General features: G+C 41.8%; 1 protein-coding gene across 1 annotated transcript in view; it reads right to left on the bottom strand.

The window, feature by feature from the left end:
- The window catches only part of Dhx9 (DExH-box helicase 9), a 45,862-nt gene extending 35,777 nt beyond the window's left edge, over positions 1-10,085 (bottom strand). Inside the window, exons 1-3 of the mRNA XM_023706859.1 lie at positions 9,940-10,085; positions 4,899-5,031; positions 3,626-3,766 (exon numbers count right to left, since the gene is read on the bottom strand). Of these exons, the coding sequence (XP_023562627.1) occupies positions 3,626-3,766; positions 4,899-5,009 (252 nt within the window). The 5' untranslated portion in view covers positions 5,010-5,031; positions 9,940-10,085. The remainder of the gene's footprint in view (positions 1-3,625; positions 3,767-4,898; positions 5,032-9,939) is intronic.
- Positions 10,086-13,578: the final 3,493 nt, after the last annotated feature.

The following is a 13,578-nucleotide window of genomic DNA, read 5'->3' as shown; positions in this document are numbered from 1 at the left end:
GTAGGTGCTTTAGACCACTGAGCCATCTCTCCAGCCCCAGGACACCTCTTCTGCAGCCCATGGCCCAGCAACAAATCTGCAGTTTCAAGAATCTGGGGGATTGAACCGCGGTCCCTGATGCTTTTGCTAAGCTTGTTCTAGGTGCTTTAGACCACTGAGCCATCTCTCCAGCCCTAGATGGTACCTTTTAGCATACCAACTATTAAATATATTAGTTTTAAGTATTCAATTATAGTAAAGAATATATACATGCATATTTTTTGTATTTAGTACAGGGTCTACAGGGTCTCACTATGTAGATGAGACTTATAGTAATCCCCTTGTTTACAGCCTTCCAAGTGCTGGGATTACAGGTGCAAGCCACCACGCCCAGTCTCAATCACTGTTTCAGGGCGCCCCAGGGGCGGGGCCTGCATGGCCAGCCCAGTAAAGGATATATTTTAACAAAATCTTTATTAAAGTATCTGAGTTACCATTGTTTTCCCCAAAAACATTGTATTTAAAACTTCATTTCTGGGATTTACCTAAAATGCGATGGAAGTGTACTAACAGTTCTAACACAAGAGAAAACACAGTGGGGCAAAACAGTAATTCTAGCACTCTGGGAAGCTGAGGCAGGAGGAACAAAAGTTCAAGTTTCACCCAGGCAACTCAGGGATTTTGTGAGACTGTCTCACAGTAAAAGTGTTGCCAAGCATGATGGTGCACACCTTTAATCCCAGCACTCAGGAGCCTTGAGGCAGGAGGATCATCAAGAGTTCAAGGCCAGCCTGGGCCTTCACTACAGTGAATTCAGGAGCAGCCTGAACTATATTGCTAGACCCTATCTCTCAAGATGAAGATACAATGCATAACCAGAAGATGAAGATACAATGCATAACCAGAATGAGAAAAAGCTCCAACTAGTGAACAAGAAACTCAGTGAGGCTGAAAAGAAAATAGTCTGCAAGCATTTCCTTAAAGCTACTGAAAATAACAAATATGGCTGGTTTGGGGTGTGCTCTGAAGGGGGTGATGATTTTGTGCAGCCATGCACTTCTTTTTGCAATGTGTTGAAAAAGATAAAAAAACAAAGATAAAATTTCCTTAGATGACCTATTTGAAAGAGTCTTCTGCTCTAGGTCCAAATGTTACCAAAATCACTCTAGAATGTTTCTCTTACAAACAGGAAAAGACTGACAAGATATGGAAAGAAGGAAAGTGGACTTCAAAACAGTGAAAAGCTCTAGTGATCAGTGGCTTCAGGTGTTTGAATTTTGTCCTGAACTGTGAATGACATCATGAGGAAGTAGTTGTTACACTCACAGAACATACAGTGATAATGTTGATTATTGTAATTACAAATTTATGGATTTAAGATTTAATTTATAGATTTAAATTTACAAATTACAGATTTAAGCCTGGTCACCCAAAGAGCTGTATATAAGACAAGTATTATAACCAGTCTTTACATATGCTTCAGATTAAGGTGAGAACAAATTCAGTGAAGCTTCTAGAGGTAGGGCTAAAAATGGTCAAAGCTTTGGAACAGGACAACAAAGTAGAGGAACGGGAAGCTGGAGCCAGTAGTGCTATTCTTTTCTATTTTTATTTTTTTTCGGAACCAGGGATTGAACTCAGGCCCTTACACTTGCCAGGCAAGAGCTTATTCCACTGAGCCATCTCCCCGGCCCCTAGTGGTGCTGTTCTTGATGAACATCTTTTTACCACGCAAGATACAGAAAATGAGAATTCTATATATACACTTGATTTACAATAACACCAAACAAGGTAATGAAAAAGATTAACTCATCTCAGCTAGAGTTGAAATTGACTAAGTCTTTCACATAAATCAACAGGTTACTATCCTCTAAAAAATGAATTATTTTCCTACTTCTCTGACTTTGGCTCTATCACACAGTAAATTCATGGTAGCTCATGACAAATTGAAACTATAACGGCCACTGCAGAAAATGATCCCTAGGGGCTGGGGAGATAGCTCAGAATAAGCGCTTGCTTGGCAAGCCCAAGGGCCAGAGTTCAATCCCCGGTTCCACCAAAAAAAAAAAAAAAAGAAAAAAAAGAAAAAAAAGGAAAAGAAAAATGATCCCTGTACCTATCCATTCAAGCAGGAAGTGTAACTTTTCCAGCTTGTGTTTTTCACTAGGCATGTGTTATCAGGAACAGCATTTTATATATAAAACATTCTTCATGTGATAAAACACTCTTCAATTGTTAATGATTTCTTTTCCTTTGTATTGTATGTTTTAAAGACTACCTAGGATATGAGGCATTGTACTACTTTACAAAGGAAACTGATCAGCTACAGTGCTCTGTGCTTTCCCTATTCTTTTTTGACTTAATAGTCGTAAAGACCATTGTACATTAAAAAAAAAAATCCTCACAATATATGTGAAGAACGAAAATTATCACCCTAGATTTCCATACATAACGGAACTCTGTATCCTTAAAAATGAAGCTTGGGATTTACTATCCCAAAATATGAGACTTTGGACTTCAAGATAGTACTTGCCAAAAAAAAAAATTCCCTTATTTACCTAAAGAACAATCTAAACAAAAACTCAGTTGTCCTGTGCCACTCTTTTCCTCCAAGCTTATCAACCTGGAAAGAGTAACAGTATTTCAAGAAGGAAAATTAAAGGTGGAAACCAGGTCCAGACAATCACCTACTATGAGGATTCAGAAAGACCAAAAGATGCTCAACTTTAGTAGCACTATGTTCAAATAAACCCACTATTAACTAAAATATTAGAAGTACAACTTCAATGTGCTTAACTTACTAAATACCATATACAGAAGAGTAAACAATGAGGGATTTTAGACCTGTTTGACATAAATGGAACTAGTTATAACTATTCCTCATAATGACAAAATAAAAAGAAATGCTATATAGTTAATGGCTCTAAAAGTTGTGAAATTCATATTATCTCGTAACCTGAGTTTTAATAAAATAACTGCAAGCACTACAGAACCCACACATGGGACTTCTACTTGAGCTTTTGGACGTCCTAAGTAGAGGCCATAGAGTAGTAATTTAATTATAAATGCTGTAATTCCCATTAATCATATTAAGTTGCTGGATCAAGTGGGGTTTTAAGTAGTGCGTTATAATAGCAAAATAAGAGATTTAGAGAGTCTAACTGATCTTGTAAATAAAGTGATTAAAAGGGGTTAAAAGCCAATTAATGTGTAGAAATATAAACCTGCAGCTGTCATAAACTAATCTCATAATTTCTTATACATTCATACATCTTGTGTTATATCTGTTCCTTGTATCACATCTGTTCCTCTAGTAAAATCCTAATGCAACTGTGTATTGCTTGTTCTGAGTTGTTTTTCTCATACTGTATGTTAGCAGCCCAGGGAAAAATTGCTATGGTTTCTACTGAATGTGTATTACTTCCCCACCATTACAAAAACTAGTATAAGTTGGAAACTATCTGTATAAACTTGTAAGAACTGAGTTTTTGGATATTTACTATTCTTTCATATGAAACTACCATGGAGATAAGAACTCTATCACCTGTTAGTCTGTTTTATTAATGGAATTCACACCCCAAGAACCCAGAGGTAAGGGAAGCCACTTCTGCACAACACACATTCCAAGTACTTAACATATACATACCCCAACAGTTGGGACTTCTTCACTCTTGACCTCATTTATTCGAACCAAATAATTAACAAAATCTCTGGCGGCATTGCTCTGTGCATCTTTCTTATTAGTAGAATTGCCCATGCCTGTATAATTAAAACCTTCTACACGAACCTGTAAGAGCCAAGAAGAAGATATTAATGCTGAATAATTTTAGAATTTCAAAAACTTCTAATTCAATAATAAGTCTATCAAGAGATTACAAACAGCTCATTTTTAAGGATATACTTTACATAATGAAGTGGTAAAAGCAGGGCCAGAGATACAGATTCAGGAGCACAAGCTCTTGCCCTATAAGCACAATGGCCCGAGTTTATTCATGGTACAAAATTCCTGGCACAAAAAACAAAAGTGGTGGAATCCTGTAAAACATCATGGGGAAAAGATGTATCAAAATAAATGGAAGTCACTTCAGAAACAAATGTAAGTTCATTTCAGTTACATAAATTGTTTAAAGAAAAAGTGGTGGATAGGGCTGGGAATACAACTGAGTGGCACATGCACATGCCTGGCAAACACAAGGCCTTTAGTTGAATTCCCAAGACAAAAAAAAAAAAATCAAAGTGAAAGTGGTAAAAACAAAACCTAGAACACAAGAACGACCTTATAAAAAGCTTGTATTTGCCTCTTATAGGGTAATCAGAAAACAATATTAAGTGGCACGGACACTCTTGCCAAAGAATGTTCCACATTAAAGCCTTATTTTATAATAAAGGGGTGTAATCAATAGTTGAGTATTTGCATGCATAAGACTCATATCAAACCTTAACACCATTAATAGTCTAAGAACAAAAAAACCCAAAAAGAACAAAGCAAAACAACAAAAGAGCTGTCCACTTCAAGTACTATACTAATTTTTTTTTAATTTATCTTTTTGAGACAGTTTCACTATGCAGCTTAGAAGCTATCCTCCTGCCTCAGCCTCCCAACTGCTGGGATTACAGGTGTGTATCAACATGCCCAGCTTACTGTACTAAATCTAAAGGAAACTGCTTTAATGATTACTTTTTAAAAATCATAATGAAACAATATCAAGAAACAAAAAAACTATTCTTTACTCTCTTCCAATGTGTAGTAGAGATGAGGGAGCTAGCCCAGTGGCATAAGCACCTGCCTGGCAAGCACTCAAACCAATACCCCTCCCCCAAAATAGAGGAAAACAATATGGTATACACACTAATGTTTCCAAAACAAGATACACTCTTTTAAATCCAAAACTATACAAAATCAAATCAATGAACTATACCTCACACATGAATTTCTGCCGGTTTTTATTTCCTACTGCTCTAAATTCATAGGCTGGGGTCATCTTCCTTTTGCCACACCAGGCATACAGAAAATTTTTAATATCACCCATGATTCACGTGTTTTCTTCAGACCTTAAAAAACAAAAGTTTAAAATCAGCATTATGATACAAAGCCTAGAAGTAAACAATACTTGGAAAGTATTGAAATTCAGGTTAAGTACAGCATTTTATCATGTTGCTATTAAAAACTGCCCATTTAGAAATTGTATTAACATTATTAGAACACTTCATTCAATAATAAAAAAAAAATTAAAAACCCATAAAATGGTACGTATCAAGAAAGAGGACTACCAGAACTACTTTATAAAGTGGCAAGAACAATCAGATGTGTGTGAAATAAAGGGGAGTATTTTAATAGGAGTTAATGGCAATGTGTTTTTTACTGTAACTTTTTTCCAGCACATTTTCTAATTACTGAAAAAAAATGCAAATCTACACGCTAATATAGACATTAAAACACAGCTCAGGCTAAGTGGGGATGAGGCAGAGCCTATGGGTTAAGACCTAGCACTTCAGTGTGCTGCAGAATGAGCCAGGACAGTAGCTGTGGCAGCAGCTGCAAGCCTTCCATGATGGTGAAGGAGTGGTCAATGAATAGGCTGGAGACCCACAGTCCTGTTCCAGGGCCATCTAGACCACCCAAACAGTAACCTAATCTTGACTTCTCACACACAAGTTCACCTTCAGTAAACTTGAAGGTGCCCCTACTGAGAGCTTTGGTGGCCTCTTAGGGGCCTGCCTGAAGCCTTTTGTAGATGCACTGTTTTTTTTTTATTGGTGTTTTTTGACAGAACCGGGGATTGAACTCAGGTCCTTGCACTTGCCAGGCAAGCCCTTATTCTACTGAGCCATCTACCCAGCCCCTTGTTGCATTAATTGTTGAGAGAGTTCCAACAGTTTCTCAGTGAAGTGGGCTAGGTAATCTAGGGTCTCAGTCACTAGTTTCACAGACTCACCAATCCACAAGGAAGGTGACTTAAGAAGCCAAGACACCAGAGAGACCCTTTATCCTAGCTTTCTAAATTCTATGCAGTATAAGATCTCACTGCTGTGGACACAGAAAGCTGTCCTCCAGGTGGGGTGGAAGTGTCTTGGGCAGGAGAACAGGGTACTCACACATTCCTTCTCAGGCACCTAGGCTTGTCCTTGTGGAACTGAACTTGAACCCAACCCTCTGTCTGTAGGGAGTCCACACTGTGGACCACGCACTGCCTGTTACTGCAGGCCTCTGCTGGCAGTTCCCTTGTCCTCATTCTCTCAGCACCAGCTATAATTTGGCCCCAAAAGGCCAGCGCAGACTCTATAGCGCAGTTGTAGTCCTCACACCTGTGCTGACCTCTTCCCACAGGGACCAGGACCATCTTAGCAAGGTTAGTCCCCAATGAAGACATCCTTTCCTCTGGATCTTCCAGGGGCCTCTTCCTTGATTTATGTCTTTTCCTCTGCAATGTATCTTCTCTCTCATTTTTTCAAAAACTTAAAACATTCATTTTGGGGGCCAGGGAGATGGCTCAGTAGAATAAGCACATGCCTGGCAAGCGCAAGGGCCTGAGTTTAATTCCCAGTTCCAACAAAAAATAAAAATAAAACACTCATCTTACATTTTGATTATGCCTTAATATGGGCATAAACAAACACTGGAAAGATAGATTCTACACAAATGTTATCTTCAAGAACTGACTAGGGCTAGGGAGATGGCTCAGTAGAATAAGCACTTCCCTGCCAAGCACAAGGGCCTGAGTTCAATTCTCAGTTCCGGGGAAAAAAACAAAAAACCTCAAAAAACAAAAAACTGTGATTTTTGTATTTTCTTAAATATTTTATGTAATATCCTACATTCTACAATGAGCACTTTAAGTGTGTTTACCCTCAACAATGAAAGACACAAGATTTCTGCTTTTTACAGAAAAATAAACTAACAGAATATAAGGCAATACTCCAAGTTTAGGTGGAAGCTTAAATTCAAATCCATACTATACTAGGAAATAAGAAATTGTCTATCATCTGTATGTATGTAAACCCAATGATTTTCATTCTGATGCCTGCTGGTGGCATAGGCAAGTGGAAATTAAAACTCAGGCAATCAGCACAAATTTACAACAGTAATGGCATAGGAAAGAAACTAGTAAGGGACTTCCGCCTGGGGAATGGAAAGTGAAGAAGAGGGCTGCAATTTAGACAAAGATGACACTGGTCTCTACAAAATAATTAGCAAAGAGAAGGCACTAGCACTTGAAAAACTGAAGATAGGAACTCAGACTGGCTCATTAACCAAAAAAAGAAGCCTAGTTTTACTGGGTGTTGTGGTGGGCAGGAATTATCTCAATCCTGGTACTGCAGCTGTCTCTTCCTGGGGCACACTCAGTTCTGTGGTCTGCTGGAACCCAAAGGGATCACTTAAGAGAAATGGCTGGAGATTTCTGGGCAAAACTGAATGTCCCTGTAAAATCCTTATCTTAGTGTTCTCAGTTCTAATGGGGAATGAGATAGTTTTATGTAAATTCTGGGCTAATCTTGCTTTACCAGCTTCTAGGCACTCACTGAATGACAAATATGCCCAAAGCAAATTTCTGAGAGATTTGACTCAGTTTTACAAAAATCAAGCTTTGTTCTTTTACTTACTAGGCAAGAGTCACCTTTCCTTTCCCTCCTGAACTGACTTTAGTTCCCTGAATGATTAAGACAACAAAAACTACTCTTAATGAGTAACACGTTAAAGGGCAGAGTGAAACTGTCCTTTCTCCACCTTCAGTGTTTTCTGCAGACCATAAAACACAGACCATCCTTAGTTTCAGGCTACACATACTGTTAAGGCCAAATCCATTAAACATTCATTTCTTGAATTAGACAGTTAAATATTCTGTACCACAGCTCTTTTATTCACTAAAACTGTAGTACACTAACTTATAATGCATTTTACTTGGCACTCTCCCTCTACACGAAACTGTAAAATACTAAAGGATTCCAGCCTAAGTTGTTGAGTTTAAGTTATAAGCAAGAAAACCAAAGACCAAATTCGGACTTTCGTAAAAGAATCCAAAGGCCTATGAGCTGGCTGTAGAGCTGTTGGAAGGTTGTGCACCCTAAACAACCTCACACACAATCCGGCCATCAAATAAGCAGCTTCATCCCACCACATTCCTAAGTCTGTTGCTTCACAAGCAAGCCCCAAAGCTATAAAGGCCAAGGATACGCTGAAACCTCTTAAAACTTTGAGCCTACATATTCCCAACCAGGCATGACGGTTCATGCCTATAATACCAGCACTTGGGAGGCTGAGGCAAGAGAATCGCTGCTCAGTTTGAGACAAGCCTGATTTTCACATGAGATTGTTTAAAAAAAGAAAAAACCGTTCTCAGATATTTGAGTATTGATAAACTAGGAACATCAATCCTGAGTACAAACAAACAAAAAAAAAATCTGTAAATCCTACCTGTATATTCAAAAAAAGATCCAGATTGAATAACAAAATATGAATTATAAAATTTTCTCCTTATATAGTTTCATTTAGATGTACAATATTTATACTAAGGAGTATTTACAAAACGTTTATTCCTCCCAAGTCATAATTCCTCTAACGGAAACATTCAAACACCCATCTGATATACTAGCTGGGTACTTCCATAAAAAAATAAGTTGCTTCTTCTATCTGTTCGAACAACCAGCATACAATCCATCATTCACCAACTTTTCTAAATTCCGATTTTCGAGTCAGAATTCATTCTCTAACAAGTCTTTTTGGCTAACCCTGCATGTTCCTTATTGTGCGTTAGATTTTTTCCTTGGTGGAACATTTATACTATTTTTCTTCACTCTTACAATTGTTCAGACAAAGCCGGGCGTGGTGGCACACGCCTGTGATCCCAGTACTTGGCAGGCTGAAGCAGGAGGATCACTGCCGAGTTCGAGACCAGCCTGGGCTACAAAGTGAGCTCGAGGTTAGCCTGAACTGTTCAGCGAGACCTTGTCTCAAGAAGCATCCCCTCAAAAAATTGCTCAGACAAACATTACTTCTAGAGGACAAGGATCCTAATTGAAGAATGTGCAATTTCAAAGTAGGGTGACCCCAAATTTACTAACCATCAACTACCATATTCTCTCTCTGCTTCTCTCCCTCTCCCCCGCCCCCATTACCCCTCATCTGGAATATAGTATACTAGTTTCCACTATTGCCAACCGAAAGCCTGTCCTCGTCTTAAAACTTCACCACTCTCCAGACACAGCGCCCTCTTTCCGCTAATAGCCAGTCTCTGGCCGCCAAGCTAACAACCTCTACATCCTCGAAGCGGAAGCATTCTTTTTTTTTTTTTTTTGGCGGAACCAAGGATTGAACTCAGGCCCTTGTGCTTGCCAGGCAGGCTCTTATTCTACTGAGCCATCTCCCCGGCCCCAAGCGGAAGCATTCTTGGACCTGACTCCAAACGCAGATTTAAACCGCCCCCCTCCTCCAAAGCACCTTCCCCATCCAGAGCAGGGGCTTCCTCTCTGCAATCCTGTCTTTTACCAAATCAGGCATTTATTTCCATACCGCATGCTCACCACACCCAGTCCACCGCAACCTAAAAAAAAGGCAAAGACTGCACTGAACCTACGTATTGCTGCACCCACAGGTCCTACAGAACACTCATCGCACGTAGAAATTAACGGAAGGCCCTGTGCGCGCGTGGCGGGCGGGCGGGCAGCAACCACCACAGGCGAGTCACCCCTTCCTTTCCTCAGCCGCCGGGGCGCCTGGAGTGCTACGCCTGAGGAGGAAGCAGGCTTTGTGGAGCGAGACAACGACTAGAAAGATGGGCGAAGGGCGGGTGCCACGCGTGGCCGCGCAGCCCGAGCGCGCCACAGCCTCCGCGCACGCGCAGACCGCTGCCCCTCCCCCACCCACCGGCCCGCGCCTCACAACAAAGCCGACTCCTCAGCCGCGGCTCGGCCGCTCGCGCGCGGCCGCCGCCCCGCACCGAGACCACAAAATCGCTTTCTTACCGGTCCCTGCTTCCCGTTGCCAGACAGAACAACCTTCTCTCGACCGTACGTCCGTAGCTCTGGCCTTCCACGGAGAGACTGCGGAGAACACCGCAATCGGCGTGGAGGAGGCGGCGAAATGGCTCCGACCGCTGTGCCAGGGGGCGGAGCCAGGGTGTGCGCATGCGCAGTAGCCAGAGAAGGGGCGCGAGGGCGCCTCGAGGGAGAGGGCGGGGCCGCCGCCGCCCGCGGGGACTCGGAGGGGGGGTGCTACCAGCCGCTGTGCCTAGGCCCCCTCGGTCCTGTAACTTGCCACCCGCGTTTGGAGCCGAGAGCCTGTAGCATTTTGGTGCAGCGAAGTGTTTTGAAGCGTCTATCCTAGAGACCCAAAATATACCGCCTCAAAATATATTTCTTTGGCGTGTTCCAAGATGGCCGTTCTGAGCAGGCCATGATGGCGCAGGCCTGTAATCCCAGCGCTCTGGGAGGCGGAGGCAGCAGGCAGGCAGGCAAATTCGAGCCCGGCGTGGGCTGTTTCGCAATTTAGGGAGACCCTATCACAAAATAAAGAGCAAACTGCTAAATCTGACAAGATTCAATCTGAAAGGTTGCCCTTTTGTAAAAGAAATTTACATCTAAAAAGGAAATAATTCACATTCCTGAAGTGAACAGGCTTTTCTACCCGATAAAACCCTCGGTGTCTAAGAAAGGTCCTTTTCGCTGGACGAGAGTGGGGCCTGACCCTTGGCCCAGTGTGCCACTGGTGGGTGTTGCCGGACAGCTCATCCGGGGAACTAGACAGCCCGAGCTGCCCGCCGGCCCCTCCTCCCGGCGTTGCACGGCCCTCCCTTCCCCCACGCCAGCTCCCTGTCTCTGCAGTGTCGGCCTACACTGAGAGGCCTCCTTTGAGACTCGTACTGTGCAACTTACCAGCACAGCTTGGCACCTAAATGTTTGTTTTTCCATTTGTTAATCCGTTTTTCTTACTAGAGCTTTTTTTTTTTTTTCCTAGTACATGATTGTAGTACATAATGATTATATCCCTGTGAGGAGGTGATACACATACATAACACATCTTAATTCTTTTTTCATTCTCTTCCTTTCTCCTCCCTGCTTCCATTTTTACTAAGCTGAAGCAGGAGGATCACAATTTGGAGCCCAACCCGACCAATTTAGGGACTTTCGGAGACCCTATTTAAAGTAAAACAATATTAAAGGCCTAGGGATGTAGCTCAGTGTGCAACGCCCTGAATTCAATCCCCAGTACTGAAAAAAAAAAAAAACACCGCCAAATCTGGGTGTGGTGACGTACACCTGTAGCCTGTAATCCCAGCACTCGGGAGGCTGAGATAGATCATTGCAAGTTCAAATCAGCCTGAAATGCATAACCCTGTCTCAGACGCAAAAAAACAAAACAAAACTGGGAGTTGAGGTGTGTCACTCCGTAGCAGAGTGTTTGCCTAGCATGGTTCTGGCTCTATCCCCAGCTCTGCAACAAATGTTGTGAAGATAGCCCAGCGGCATAAACGTCTGCCTGGCAAGCACAAGGTCCTGAGTTTGATCACCAGTACCAGAAAAATAAATAGAATAAAAAATAAATGTAAGCATACATAAAATCAAAACTTCAGGGGGCCTGCCCCTTAGCTCAGTTCTTTAAGTGGCTGCTTCAACAAAGCAGTCAGGCTCAGGTTGCTGTGGTTCAATCCCCACAACTCAAGCCAGCCAATCATGCCCTGAAGGCATTCGGAGAAAAAAAAAAAAAAAATCAAAACTTCAGAAAGCAAAGAGTGAATTTAAAATGGTTCCTACAAACTTTTGGTGAGACTAAGTGCCTTTTAAAAACAACAGTGGGGGGGGGAGGGCAGGGAGATGGCTCAGTGGATTAAGCACTTCCCTGGTAAGTGAAAGAGCCTGAGTTCAATCCCTGGTTCCACCAAAAAAAAAAAAAAAAAAAAATAAATAAATCTTACCAATAAACTGTAAGGTTAATGAAGCAACTGAATAAGATGACTGGCTAGGGTATAGCTCACCAGCTGCACTCAGGCTTACCATGCACGAGACCATAAACTAAATGCTCAACCAACATACATGAGTGGGTACATAAATATGCAAATGAGATGGCATATGAAGAGGGCTTAATTCCATACCAGGTGCGTAGTAGAGTTTAATAGATGTGTAGTGATTTAGATACTTTGAAAGTCAAGGGTTCTAGAAAAAGGGGAGCTCAGCAATGGCAGAAGCACTCTTGAGCTAGCCATGTTAACTATTGTATTATAGGCAGCTAAGTTAGAAATTCATATACAGGGCTGGCCTGATAGCTCAGTGGACTAAAAGGCCTGCGTAGGCAGAGGGCTGCAGTGTGGGTGTTATAACCTGTGCAATTGATTCCAACTGGTATAAGCTGACAACTTAAACTCCATCTTGTAACAAGCTTTGTAACTTCCGTTTTGTAAAACCTTGATTTGTTTTGTAAACTTCCAACCCATGCCTTCCCTGAAGAATGTGACTGTTTATACAAGTAAGAAAGTGTTTCTCAGCATTGAGATGTTCCCCAGCATTCTGCAAAATGAGTTAAACTGTCCTTTCTACGGGAACAAACATCACTTGAAAATGGGTGAAACTGTCATCAGATGTCCTTCCGACTACCAGAACTAAAACAACACCTAAGCCAAATAAGGACATATTCCTGTAGGGTTTGCAAAATATGACCTCGTCTATGTAACCCTTGGTCATGAATAATTCAAAATAAGCTTTGTAAAATCCCCCCTTTTCCCCCTACTGTTGTGGTATTTCCCTTTAAAAACTGTGCTTCACCTAGACTAAGCGCGTACCTACTTGGAGATGAGAGTACATGCTGCCGCTGAGCTCAGCTAAATAAAGCGCTTTCTTGTTTTTTAAGTTTGAGTCCGGTTTTTGATTTTTGGGGTACAACATGGGTTTGATCCCCAAGTGCCATGCCAGCCCCTCCCCTGGGGCACGCTGCGACAGCAATTGAGACTGGGCGTGGTGGTGCACGCCTGTAATCCCAGCACTTGGGAGGCTGAAAACAGGAGAATCAATATGAGCCCAATCAAGGGGCCGGGGAGATGGCTCAATGGAATAAGCGCTTCCCTGGCAAGTGCACTGGCCTGAGTTCAATCCCTGGTTCCAGGGGGAAAAAAAAAGAAATGAGCCCAGTCTGTGTAGTGAGACCCTGTAGACTCTGTCCTAAATACATTAAAAAAAAAAAAAAGTATATACAGCCAGAGAAAGATTGGGCCCTCAAGAAAGTCAGAAGAAAAAACAATTGTGGCTGGAGGAGAATCTGAAGAAAGTCAGGCCTCAGGACAGAGATGCAATAACCAGGCCCACAAGATAAACAGAAACTTGAGATCATTCTATAATTATCACCACTTGGCCCAGTGAGCTCAGGTAAACATCAGATGCATAGCTGCCTGACCAGCCCATCCAGACCCATGTTCACTTCTCTTCCTAAAAATGTCTGTTCTTGCTACATGACTCGTTTCCTTATGGGATCAATATTAGCTAAGCGGCTCTACCCATAATCCTATGGGTTAATTATAGTTTGACCCACATTCTATCCTCATGTGATTTTGCCGTAAAAATCATCCCTGACCTAGAACCTCAGTGGCCATCCCCTTCAGAACCCCTCTTCTGTCT

The sequence above is a fragment of the Octodon degus genome, unplaced genomic scaffold (assembly GCF_000260255.1).
Source record: "Octodon degus isolate 3935 unplaced genomic scaffold, OctDeg1.0 scaffold00273, whole genome shotgun sequence".
Classification (NCBI taxonomy): domain Eukaryota; kingdom Metazoa; phylum Chordata; class Mammalia; order Rodentia; family Octodontidae; genus Octodon; species Octodon degus.
Note: the sequence above shows the minus strand (reverse complement) of the source record. Positions and strands in the feature narration are given on the sequence as shown.